This window comes from Zea mays, chromosome 9 (genome assembly GCF_902167145.1).
Source record: "Zea mays cultivar B73 chromosome 9, Zm-B73-REFERENCE-NAM-5.0, whole genome shotgun sequence".
In the NCBI taxonomy this organism is placed as follows: domain Eukaryota; kingdom Viridiplantae; phylum Streptophyta; class Magnoliopsida; order Poales; family Poaceae; genus Zea; species Zea mays.
This window is the reverse complement of record NC_050104.1, coordinates 88,802,054-88,816,025: the sequence shown is the minus strand read 5'-3', so window position 1 is coordinate 88,816,025 and position 13,972 is coordinate 88,802,054. Positions and strand designations below refer to the sequence as shown.

General features: G+C 45.9%; 1 protein-coding gene across 1 annotated transcript; it reads right to left on the bottom strand.

Moving 5' to 3' along the window:
- Positions 1-11,850: 11,850 nt before the first annotated feature.
- Positions 11,851-13,713, bottom strand: LOC100284356 (pectate lyase). Its single transcript, NM_001157251.1, is given in 2 exon segments — positions 11,851-13,213; positions 13,324-13,713. Coding segments are annotated over 2 exon segments (1,356 nt in total). The 5' UTR covers positions 13,533-13,713; the 3' UTR covers positions 11,851-12,066.
- Positions 13,714-13,972: the final 259 nt, after the last annotated feature.

Sequence of the window (13,972 nt, the reverse complement as noted above, 5' to 3'; positions counted from 1 at the left end):
GCCCGAAGCCCAGGTCCCCGCCATGGCGTTGTCTCCTCCCCGCAAGAGGCTGCGCTATGGAGAGCCCGGATCCGTCACTAGGCTGCTTTAAGTATTTTGAGCTATGATGTAATAAGTTAGTCTTCGCGTTAGACGATGAACACCTTTTTAAGTTATCATATTAATAAATAACAACCATGTGATGGTGATTGGTTGAAATGTTTGATTTGGATCTTTGTTTGAGTGTCATGGTCTTATGGAATGATGGCCATAAGATCATATAACAAAAAATAATAATAAACTTAGGATATTCCCCTCTAGAATCTTTTCTACTCTTCACTCCTCTAAGATGTTCACTTCCTAACCAATCAGATGGTGAACGCACGCCAAGGACCTAACAACAACAACCGAAACCAGCGTGGTCAACAAGTACCACCACCACCCCCACTAAATCCCAACATGGAGCAGTTCATCGCCGCCCAGATGCAGATTCTGCAAGGACTCACTGCGGCTGTTCAGCAAATACAACAGAACCAACAGAATCAGCAACCCCAGCAGCAGCAGTATGCACCCCCGGCCAGAGATAAGCACCGGGATTTCATGAGTCATCATCCGCCAACATTCTCTCATGCGGTTGATCCTCTAGATGTCGATGACTGGATAAAGGTCATTGGAAAGAAGTTGGACATCACCCAGTGCAATGACCGGGAGAAGGTCTTGTATGCCTCGGGAAGACTCGAGGGTTCTGCGTCCGACTGGTGGGATGCCTTCACAGCGGCACACCCCAACGCGGATACAATAACCTGACAGGAGTTCCAAGCGAACTTCTGCGCTCATCACATTCCCTCTGGAATCATGAAGTTGAAGAAAAAGGAATTCCTTTCCCTTACTCAAGGGAATATGTCTATCAGCGAGTATCGTGATCGCTTCACTCAGCTTTCATGATATGCCCCTGAAGAAGTGGATACAGATGAGAAGCGCCAAGAGTGTTTCCTGGAAGGACTAATTGGACCTCTGAATTACCAACTTCAGAGTCATACATTTCCCAACTTCCAGACACTGTTGAACAAGGCAATTGGCCTTGAGAGTAAAAGAAAGGAGCTATCTGACCACAAAAGGAAATTTCAAGGTCAGTCAAGCAGGAACACCTGCCCTAATAACGCTCAAGGTTCGCAGTTCTGCTCTGGAAATCAAGGCGGAAGCAATTATCAAGTGCAACGCTCTGGACAGCAAGGCCAGAGAAATAATCAAAGTCAGAACCAGCAAAGGAGCAACTCCCAGACCAACCAGAGGTCTGGTGGGAGTTCACAAAACCGTCATGGTGGCGCCAGTAACACGCAGGCCAGAAACAACGCACCTGTCCAACCCAATGGATGTTTCAAGTGCGGTGAGCTAGGCCACTATGCCAACAACTGTCCAAGGCGCAACCAGCAGACACCCTAGAAAGGCAATAATCAGAGGAATGACCAGAACACCCCCGCTCGTGGATCTGCTCAGAACAAGACACCGCAGAACCAGAGCAGAGGAAGGGTCAATCACGTCACTGCAGAGTCAGTGCCTGAGGATGCCGACATAGTGTATGGTATGTTCCTTGTTAACTCCATACCTGCATCAGTTTTATTTGACTCTAGAGCATCGCATTCATTTATAACTGAGTCATTTATGGGAAAACACAATATACCTAAGTATCCCCTTAAGAAGATATTGCACATTAGTTCACCGGGAGGTGACATGAAGGCCACACACTCATGCCCCCATGTTAATATCAAGATTCAAGGAATAGATTTTTCAGTCAACCCAGTGGTCCTAGGATCCAACGGTATTGATGTGATTCTTGGATGCAACTAGTTGAAAAGTTGTGATGGAGTGATACAGTGTGCCAAAGGAACAATTATGTTGACAAGTCCTCAAGGTGAAAGAATCCAAGTTAACATAGACAAGTCAACAGATGAAAAAGGGAAAACAGTGATCAATCACTTGGAAGAAAAGTCCTTGGAAAATATCAAAGTAGTGTGCGAATACCCAGACGTATTTCCGGAGGAATTACCAAGTATGCCACCTGATCGTGATATAGAGTTTTCTATTGAATTAGTACCCGGAACCGCACCTATCTCAAAAAGACCTTATAGAATGGATGTCAAAGATTTAGTAGAACTGAAGAAACAAATAGAAGAATTACTAGAAAAAGGTTTCATTCGCCCAAGTTCATCCCCTTGGGGAGCCCTAGTGCTATTTGTGAACAAGAAGGATGGTTCGAGGAGAATGTGCGTTGATTATAGAAGTTTGAATGAAGTAACCATCAAGAATAAGTACCCATTACCTCGGATTGAAGATTTATTTGATCAGATGAAAGGAGCTAAGATATTCTCGAAGATAGATCTAAGATCGGGATATCATCAGTTAAAGATTCGAGTAGAAGATGTACCGAAGACAGCCTTCACGACGAGATATGGATTATATGAGTTTTTGGTCATGTCGTTTGGACTGACTAATGCACTAGCATACTTTATGAACTTGATGAATAAAGTATTCATGGAATATCTGGATCAGTTTGTGGTCGTATTCATTGACGACATACTGATATATTCTCCGAATGAAGAAACACATGAAGATCATCTAAGGCTAGTCCTACAAAAGCTTCGTGACAACCAACTATATGCGAAGCTCTCGAAGTGTGATTTTTGGTTGAAGGAAGTTGCTTTCTTAGGGCATATCGTTACCGATGGTGGAATTAAAGTGGACCCAGGAAAGATAAGTGAGATACTAGATTGGAAGCAACCAAAGGATGCGTCTAAGATCAGAAGTTTTCTTGGATTGGCGGGATACTATAGAAGATTTATTGAAGGTTTTTCCAAGTTAGTGAAACCTCTTACCTGTCTACTGGAGAAAGGTAAAGAGTTCAAATGGGATGAAGCTTGTCAGAATTGTTTTGAAGAACTCAAGAAAAGGTTAACCACTGCACCAATATTGGTAATGCCAGACATCCACAAGGGATTTGATGTGTATTGCGATGCATCACACCTTGGACTTGGATGTGTGCTAATGCAAGAAGGAAAAGTGATAGCTTATGCCTCAAGACAGTTGAGGAAACATGAGAAGAATTATCCTACGCACGATTTGGAACTAGCTGTCGTAGTGCATGCTTTGAAGATTTGGAGGCACTATATGATTGGAAACAAGTGCAAAATCTTCACGGATCACAAAAGCCTGAAATATATATTCACTCAGAAAGAACTCAACCTCAGACAGAGAAGATGGCTTGAGTTGATTAAGGACTATGATTTAGAGATACAATATCACCCCGGAAAAGCAAATGTAGTAGCTGATGCTTTGAGCCATAAGGGTCAAGTGAACAACATCACTACTCATTTGATGTCACAGGAATTGTGCTGGGAAATGGAACAACTCAACCTTGGATTGCTCAATAATGTAGAAGCAACAGTTATGGAAGTTGAATCTACTTTGGAAGAAGAGATTCGTAAAGGACAAGAGTCTGATGAGAAAATTAAGGAAATTAAAGCTTTGATTGGTTTGGGTAAAGCCCCAGATTTCACGGAAGATGAACAAGGCACAATATGGTTTAAGAAGAGAATCTGTGTACCTGAAATCGAGCACTTGCGCCAACTTATTTTGAGAGAAGCTCATGATTCAGCTTACTCTATTCACCCTGGAAGTACAAAGATGTACCAAGACCTTAAGGAAAAGTATTGGTGGTACGGATTGAAAAGAGATGTTGCTACTCATGTTGCATTATGTGACATGTGTCAGCGAGTTAAAGCCGAACACCAAAGACCAGCAGGATTACTACAACCTCTCAAGGTACCAGAATGGAAATGGGAAGAAATCAGTATGGATTTCATAGTTGGACTACCCCGTACTCGAGATGGCTATGATTCAATATGGGTCATAGTAGACAGGTTGACTAAAGTGGCACACTTTATACCTATGAAGACAACATACTCAGGAGCCCAGTTAGCAGAGTTATATATGTCGAGGATTGTTTGTCTGCATGGAGTACCGAAGAAGATCGTATCGGATCGAGGAACCCAGTTTACCTCGCGCTTTTGGAAAAGACTGCATGAGTCCATGGATACCAAGCTAAATTTTAGTTCAGCTTATCATCCGCAAACAGATGGGCAAATGGAAAGAACAAACCAAGTGTTGGAGGACATGCTAAGAGCTTGTGCTCTAAAGCATGGTAGAAGCTGGGATAAAAGTTTGCCTTATGCAGAATTCTTGTATAACAACATTTATCAGGCAAGTCTAAAAATGGCACCATTTGAATCACTTTATGGACGGAAGTGTAGAACACCGCTTTATTGGAATCAAACTGGAGAAAGTCAAGTATTTGGTCCAGAAATTCTCCAAGAAGCGGAAAAGCAAGTGCAGATTATTAGAGAAAATTTGAAGACAGCACAGTCAAGACAGAAAAGCTATGCTGATAATAGAAGAAGAGAGTTGATGTTCGAAGTAGGAGACTTCGTATACCTTAAAGTTTCACCGATGAGAGGAATGAAAAGGTTTAAGGTTAAGGGAAAACTATCACCTCGCTATATTGGCCCATTCAAGATTTTGGAAAGGAAAGGTGAAGTAGCCTATCAGTTAGAGCTACCCGGTAGTTTATCGGATGTGCATGACGTATTTCACATATCACAACTCAAGAAGTGCTTAAGAGTACCCGAAGAATAGTTACCCATAGAAGAACTGAATGTTAATGAGGATTTGACTTATTCGGAGTACCCGGTCAGAATTCTGGAAACATCTCGCAGAATTACACGAAGTAAAGTCATTAACATGTGCAAAGTTCAGTGGAGTCATCATTCGGAAGATGAGGCCACTTGGGAAAGAGAAGATGAACTCAGAGCAGAATTCCCTCAGCTATTCTCAGAAGTTTCTTAATCTCGAGGACGAGATTCTTTTTAAGAGGGGTAGGTTTGTAACACCATAAAAACCATCAATTAAAAATAATTAATTTAGTTATTATATTAATTAGGGTAATAATTTTTCTAAGTGTTTAATTATTTATTTGCATTTTGATCGTTTTCTTTGCATGCACTTGATTGATTATCGGATGTTTATTATCAATTCCTTTTTAAAGAAAAACCTAGTAAATAATATAATAATTAAATAATATAATAGTTGTTGGTCTAAAAACAAGTATTTCATTTATAGATAACTTTGGTGAATTTTTAGGGATTTTTGAGCTATCTAAAAATGCATTTCGGAATTAAATAAAACTAAACCTAATCTAAAACCGGCCCACTAGGGGCCCATGTCCCCAAACCCTAATACCTAGCCGCACGCCCTGCCTCTCCCAGTCCTCAAGCCGCTGCCGCCTCCCCACTCTCTCTCTCTCTTCTCTCCCCTATTTCTCTCTCCCTTGCTTTTCTCTCTCACGAACCAGCAAGCCAGGCAGCAGGCCTTGCCGCGGCCGAGCGCCCGCCCCGCCGCGCGACTGCGCCGCGAACCCTGCGTGCTGCCCTGCACGCCGCACCGAGGTCGGCCCCACCGCGCGCAGGGAGCAGAGCCGCTACTCGCCGAGCCGCCTCGCGCGCGCCCCTGCACCTAGGCCACGACGCTGCAGCGACCAGGAGCAAGTCCGCGATGCCGCCGCGCCCAAGCCGAGCAGACCCGTGAGCCCCGCGCGTCCGTTCGCCGACTGCGTTAAGGAATTATCACTATGACCGTTTCTTCCTCTCCATTGCTCTCCCCATTGATGCTTGGAAGTAACCGAAGCCATTGATGGCACTTGAAGCCCCGCCGGCCATTGATGTCTCCCCCTGGCCGACTCTTTCTTCTCCCCTCCCTCTCCTATAAAAGGCAGCAGAGCCCTCTCCATACTCTCCTACCCGAGCTCGCCTCTTTCTCTAGTGCTCCTCGCTCGCCAGTGCACTGCTCATCGCCGGAGGTTGTCGTTCATCGCCGGAGTTCACGGAGCCCGCAGTTCGTCGCCGGAGCCACGCACTCGCCGTCCGTAGTCGAGACCCTGCTCTTCTCCACCCGGCCGAACCCCCGTCGAACTCTCCCCGTCGCACGCGCGAACCTAAGGTTGAAGACGACCCAAATTATTTTGTGTATTTTATAAAAAGTACTTTTTGATTTGATTCATGAGTTGTATATTTTGTTTGTTGTAATATGAACACATGTGATTCGCAATTTATGTGTATGTGCGTTATGGAATTGTTTGATAGATTCATGCGATTATTAGTACCGTGAGAATTCATGTTAATCGATGCGATGATTTTTGGATTAGAAAATATGACAAAATTTAGTATGACAAAATTTAGTAGTCACACGTTGATGATAAAAACAATAGATAGGAAATTTTGTAGGTAAATTTGGTCGCAATAAACTTAGAAACTATTTGGAGAATTATAGGTGCATTTTAAATGGATTTAGAAAAATGGTATAGAACGCATGTCATATGAATAATATAGGATTTCTAGATGATTTAGCTAATTATTTTATTAATATTTTCTTGTTATAAAGAAAGGAGAAAATATCACCGGTAGTGTGGAAAATAGATTTTTGCTAGTTAAATAATCAGGATCGCAAATTTAGCACTTAAATTTTTAGAGTACTAGTTTATGTCAAATAATCTTGCTTGTGTTAGAAAATGTTCAATTAGTAGTCTATAAGGATTTTTAGAATGTTATATTCATTTTTGGCTATACTAAATAATTTGAGTTAGAAATAAAAAGGATAAAAGGGTATTAATTTATTTATTAGTATTAAAAGACGATAATTATCATTAATTTCATTGATGATGTTAAAATAAATTAATACTAGTTAAAACTGTATTTATTGCACCCACTCATAAATTCATCATTAGGATTCACAATAATAGCTATAATTGAATTAATAAGTATTTATGCGATTAGTACGTATTTAAGGCGTGATAAGTGCGATGTGTGTTTATTTGTGTATTGGTGTATGTTTATGTAATGGTGCATGTTTATTTATTTGTGTATGTTTTATTTTTGTATGTGCGCTATGCGGCTCTATTAGAAGCCGACTGTGCGGTAGACGAACCGAACTCGTTCGAAGACAATTCGTAGGACTCGCTTGAGCAAGGCAAGTGGATTCTCCCTTTGCATGTTTGTACCTACTCATTGCATATAATAATGTTTACTTTTTGATATATTGCATAATTTGATGGGTTTACCTAATTAAGGATTTCATAGATTTACTACTTGTATTCCTTGTTTAACCTGGGAAAATTATTAAGCTGTGCTAATTTGTGCTACTGCTCAACTTAATGATATTAATGTCACTCATTAATTGGTATTGATGTTCCAAAATTTAATTGGCAATTATGACATTAACCCGATGGTTAAGATAACATTGTTTCAAATTAATTGGAACATGGAGTGACCACCCAGGATAACAGTGCAACACGAGTGCTATCATGGCTCTGGCTTTGGTAATTAGCTTTATATGCTTAGTGCCTAGCAACCTTACCTGAAATATGGGCAAGAGGGGGAGCGGTAGGTGCTGGCAGCCCACGTTAACATGGGGTCGTATTCTTGGCTAAGGTACCACCACCATCGTCTTTAGAAACCTCAGCGGGTTGCTTCGTATTAAGTTATTTTGTGAAAGCCTCATAATGGATCCCTAGCCATTCACCTCGGCAGTGTTTAAGGGTCCGATCAACCCGGGCTAGATGGGATACATGGCTTGTGGGTAAAGTTATACCACCTTTGTAGAGTGTAAAACTGATATATCAGTCGTGCTCCCGGTTATGAGCGACCTGGACTCCTCACATGATAATTGAACTTGAAGATGGAATTAAATTGAGATCCGATGATCTGCCAATAATTTGCTTAAGTGGTTTCACTTAAGTGTTTTTGCTATATTCATATTCCTTTGTTTAAATGGGATATTTGGGATTCACACTTATTTGTAAGAAAGGTGTTGTTAAGAAAATGTTGACCAACTAAAATGCTTACTGCTCAACCTTAGCCTCACCTTGTTATACCTGCATTACTTTTTCCCCACTTGCTGAGCCCCGACCATAAGTGAGCTCACCCTTGCTAATATTTTGATCAGAGGGTGATGCTGGAAACTTTGATGGAGATTTTGACGACGAGGAATTCTAAGTCTAACGATGCGCCGGTCATCTTCCTGTGGGAGATTGCCCCTGTTATTTATTTCCGCTTTACTTTGATGTGATACTTGTTCAAGATACAATGTTCAGATGATGTAATAAAGTATTATACTCTCTTTACGCCTTTATTGCATTGTCTTTTGATATATTACACTTGTGACATCAACATATGTGTGGAAATGGATCCTGGCACACATATGGTATGCGCTCGGTTCTACCCCCTGGAACCGGGTGTGACACAAACTATGGTCTAGGGGCTGGTGCTAGCCGTGTGACCGCATCGCGTGAGTTGTAGTGTAGGCTTTTAGGTTTTAGCCAGCCGAGCGGACTATGCAATGCTGGGCTCCAAGAGAACATACGTTGGTCCACATTTGAAAATACGAGCGAGACGGGCTTGGTCCATAAAGCGGGTCGTGTCGTGCTAGCCCAACAGGTTGTGTACTGTGCACAAGCCCGGCACGCCTATCCGGGTCGGGCTGGCATGGACCCGGTCAAAGCGAGTCGTGCCGGGCCGGTGAAGCGTGCATCCGTTCGTGCTTTTGGGCCGCGAGCCTTCTGTACATCTCTACCCCCACTCAGTTGTAGCCATTGGAGGAATCTACAATTTTTCTGTCTGCGTTGCACTGGACCAGTCCGGTGCGCCACTGGACCACCTGTTCGGTGCCTCCACATCAGCTAGTCATTGGCTTCTAGCGCTACAGTAGCGGTTCGGTGTGCCACTTGCACGGTTCAGTGCTCGCCACACCAGCCCACTAGCCATTCCCAACCGTTGGAACTGGTCTGGTGTGCCACCCACACGGTCCGGGCCTCCGGGGTGCCAGCTTTCCAGGTGCCCAAAAACAGGCTCTCTGGAACATTAGTGCGGTGTGCCACCGGACTCGTCCGGTGCACCAATCAACAACCCAATATGTTTTCTTTAGTTGTATTCACTTGGGCTTGTTTTTCCACTTGTGTCTTGGACTTTGCTTGATACTTTTAGGTCTTCATTGAGACTTTAAGTGTCTTCTTTTGAGGTGTTGCTCCCTCATAGCCATAGTCCAATCCACTTCGCATCCTGTGAGCTATAAAACACAAACACTTGGAAACATTAATTCACCAGTTATGTTGGTCATCAAACACCAAAATCCCTTAGTCAAATGGGTCGGGGTCTATTTTTTTACAATTTCCTTAAGTGAGCCACTAATGTAGACCTATTTCCACTGGCGGTTCAGTAAAGAAACCCACCAATCGAAATGCACAATTGCACTGGCATTTTTCTTAAAAACCGTGAATGCATATGTGTTTCCACCGACAGTTCTTGAGCCAGAATGGCCATTTTATTTCCATTGGCGTGAGAACTCTAAAACCGCCTGTAGAAATTATTGCCCATCGTAGGTATAGAGCTATTTTGTACTAGTGTATCCTGATCTCAACATGTCTACCATGTAACCTGCATAAATACATTTCATATGCTAAGTTAGAAACCATAATTTCAATCCCCGTGTCGCCATCGTCGCCACTTCCTCCTCACATCTTCGCCTTGTCGTCACAGAGTAAGTGGTAAAAAGTCTCGAGCGGCTTACGAGGATGGTGGCAGCGCGGCTCTTCTCATGTGCTCCGACACGATTTAGCCCCGCTTAATACCTACCCGACCCATTGTCCACTAGACCCGTGTCAGCCTGACCTGCTAACCACCGCGCCCATGTTGACCTGGCCCATTGTACATCGGGCTCATGTCGGTCTGATCCGATCACCGTGATGTGTTTGGGCTTTAGGTACGACACAATGGGATAGACCCAGCATCACTCAATTTTATTTTTCCCTAGCGTGGTGTACCATGCGAATGAACTCCCAATTAGATATATTGAGAATGAATGAACGCGGAATGCCTCTATGTTAGCCAATTCTCCTAAGTATGCTAGGAACTAGCCTATGTGCTCGTGTGTGCTCTTACCCTGATCACCCGAAAATTTCGCAAATTCGGGTATCCTTGTTCCTAGGGGGTATGGGTGGTAGTCAAATCGGTTGTCATAAGGTTTCCAATATGACTGTCCCCAGAGGGCCATGCTAATTGTAAGCTTGTCTCGAAACGCCTCAGTTATTTCTTCCCTTACTATGTCAATGGTGGCTGGTGGTAGCCCACAGGTCCTTTGGTCTATTAAAGGTGTGGGTGTTTGTGTATTATGTTGCTTACATGCCCAGGGGTTTGGGTTATGTGGAGGGCAACTCATATGACTGGTCATCTCTTCTCGGCCTCCTGGGGGGCGAAAAGTGCTCGCACCCATGCATCTGGTGTCGTAGGGAGTAAGGGGAAGCTTGGTTGATACAGGTATATAGATGGGTGATAACAATTTGCATCGTGATCTGTATACTCTATGTCGGACTGTTTGGTCAGATGCGTGAACCGTATGACTGTGTGCGCGGACCCTCCGGCTGTGTGCGCGGACTGTCCGGCTACGTATCTGGACCGCCCATTGATGTATTCGAACTGTTTGACACTGTGTTCGGATGGTCCAAAATGATCGATTAAGGTTTGCGCGGAATGCGGTGGCTCTTGCGTGGATTTTGGTATTTCGGTTCAGAGAATAGGGCCAGCCGTCGCTGATCCATATTGTCTATCCTCGTGCGTGGATGGTCAGGTCGTGCGCAGATCGGTAGATTTACCCCCGATCTGCGCTGGACACTGTGGTTGTCTAGGATATGTGTCCATAGGTATCCTCTAAAGTGGTTGTGCTTGGTCGAGCCAATTTTCAGCTGATGAATCATGCATATTCTCCTTGGTTTCAACCTTGTGTGCATGTGGGAAAATTACCAGCAACGGGTTTATCAAATGCACGAGCTAGCCTCTTGTAATCATCTTGCATACCCCCTATGATTTGTTACATTTGTTGTCGTTGCTCATCTATGTAAGATCTAAGAGATTGGGTTTCATTTGTTTCACTTACTTTGGGGGTACTGCAGTAGGTTAGAGTGAAGCCAGATCAGTCACTCGTTGGTGGACGACCTTGTGATTCCTGTCCACCTTGAAGTTGATCAGGAATTTCGCATGCGCTTCCTTGATCAGCTGCTCCTTGTATTCCTCGAACTCCTGCTGATATTCAACCGACAAAGTCTCCATAGTCAGCTCGATGAGGGCCGATCTGATAGATCTTCGCGCATTTTCTCCGGTGGAGTCGCCAAAAAGTATGTTAGGCGCCAATCTGGGCGCCAATCATTATGAGGTGTATCGGTGGGGTGCCCTCTGTGGCAGCGCGGACGATCCCGCGGCCTAGGGCCAGACGGTCCGTGACCTGCAGCAAGAGCTGAGTCTTCTCCGCGCCGAGTCAGACGTTCGTGCCTAATGGCAGACGGTCCGCGTGTGCATAGCACCTAGATCTGACCTCAGGGAAGAGAGATCACATGTTTTGTCTTGGGATCGATAGGCCACCCAAGACGCCTCTAAACGACGTAGAGTCGAAGAGATGTGAAGATTGAGGTGAAGAAAACTATGTTACTATCTATTCCTAGGTCAAAAATAAATGAACAGAAGATATACTGATTTTGGTTTGATTGTTGGTTGTTCAATCGGTCGTATCCTTTCGAATATATGAGGGGGAGATCTAGACCCGCTTTTAGACGTTGTCAAACAACTTCCATGAGTTTAGGGAGATAAATACGCATGGAGATAGGAGTCAATCCGTTTGGTATGATGTAATCGTGGACAGGCCGTGTCTAACGACGGACTGTCCGTAAGCTAAACCGTATGTCCATGTCCAGTGACACAAACGGTGCTCAACACAAGTGAAGAACAAATATATACTTGGATAACATAGTGGACAACAGAGCAATTAGTTCCGAGGCTTTGAATATGTGCATCTTCTCTTTCCTTTAGGACCTTTACACAGTATACACAGACACGTTCTCTGGTGTGTCGCACTTTCAACTCCCCTGTTTCTTACATGGCGAGCCGGCGAATGCATGGTCTGCCTCTGGTCGTCGGCCGTCCTCGCTGGTGGCTTGATCTAGCAGGGCTTGCCGGGCGTGCAGGCGAGGGAGCCGGCGTAGCGCGTGAGCCTGGTGACGTAGGACCCGTTCCTGGGCTTGATGAGGTCCTTCTTGTTGAACTGCCTGTTGATCTGGCCGCCGGTGACGGTGAAGTAGGCGCCTTCCATGAAGAGGTCGTTCTCGGAGTGCCACACCCAGTTTTTCCACACCGACTCCGGCGTGTCATGCTGCTTGGTGACCTGCTTCGCGGCAAGGTTGGGCGGCGCGATGTAGCGGTTGCCCTGGCTGATGATGGTGGGGGCCTTGCTGCCGCCGATGGCGTACATGAGCCAGTGCGTGTAGTCGTTGTTGACCACGTGGAAGAAGCCCCAGCGGCACCTTGGCATCCTCTGCACGAGGCCTCTGCCGAAGTGGTTGAAGGCGACAGTGATCTGCATGATCTGGTCCTCGGGATGCTTGTCGCTGGAGCTGAAGAGCATGACATCGTTGTGGTTGGTGAGGTGGCAGTTGGAGATGGTGACGCCGGTGGACTTGGCGATGACGTCGATGAGGCCGTCCTGGCAGTTGGAGAGGGAGAGGTGGTCCAGCCACACGTTGGTGGAGCCGAAGACGGTGATGCCGTCGCCGTCGGAGACGGTGCGCCAGCCGAAGTGGTCCGGCGAGTCGCGGACGTAGCCGCCGTCCTTGTTGGAGGAGACGATGTCGTTGATGTGGATGTTGTGGATGATGACGTTGTTGACGAACTGCAACGTGAGCTGCGCGCCGTTGGTGATGCGCACCTGCACGCCGCGGCCGTCAATGGTCTTGTCGCCGCGGATGATGAGCTCCTCCTTAAGCGTGATGATCATGGTCTTGGCGAAGGTGATCCACAGCGGCTCGATCTGGATGACGCCCCACCGGAGCGTGCCGGGGCGCGGGTTCACCACGTCGTCGTCGGTGCCGTCCGTCACCACGTAGAACTTGCCGGCCAGCCCGCCGGTGGTGTTGCGCCCGAACCCCTTGGCGCACCGCGCCAGGCGCTTCCGGTCCGTCGCCCAGTCCTGCCGGCACCGCCAGCACCGGTCGATCGGGTTCGTCGCCCTGCACGGCCCGCTGAACTTAGACTTCCTCGTCGTCGTCCCCATCATCTCCCGCCTCGTGCCAATGTCCTCCTTCTCGACGGATCTGCATTCAATTCGACGCTTCTGAGAACGTGGTGAATGCAAGCGTAGGTGGTGCGGTGTGGATATTATATTATATATATACGATGATCCAACAAGGACTGGGGCGCGTGCCTGTGGACTGCACGGTTAAGTTGGTTGGCGACCTCGACCGGGTCATGCTTGTACGTGGCCTCAGCCGCGGCGTCGGCCATGAGCTTGCGCTGCTGCCAGTATTCATCGAAGTCGCCGATATTGGCCTCCGACAGGGCTGCGGACAGGAAGAAGAAGACCAAGTACAGGACGAAAGAGCCCGGTCTGATCCATCGGAACCCATCCACCATGGTTATATAGATCTAGCTGTCTATCTATCGTCTACCTATATATATATATATAATAACTCCAATATCTCCTCACAAATAATCCCACCACGCACTGCGCCTCCTCCTACCTTTTATCTTTCTATGCAGAGACACTGCTAGGTATATGAAGGTAGGACGGCGGTGAGCGCCATTGCTCGGTCGTAGCGTCGGCGACGAAGGAAAGCAATATATTAACGTCCCAGGCCTCACACGACTCCACAAATAAGGTGGTAAAATTAGGGAGCGGTGATGCGAGGAGGGTGGCAAGCCGCATGTCGTACATTCCAGCTTTTGTCTTGTTGGCATGCGCTGCTCCAGATGCCGCATTGCGGACCACCACCAACAAAAAGAAGTACGGGAGAACATCGACCACCACCAACAAAAAGACGTACGGGAGAACATCTAATACGTGAAAGATCTAA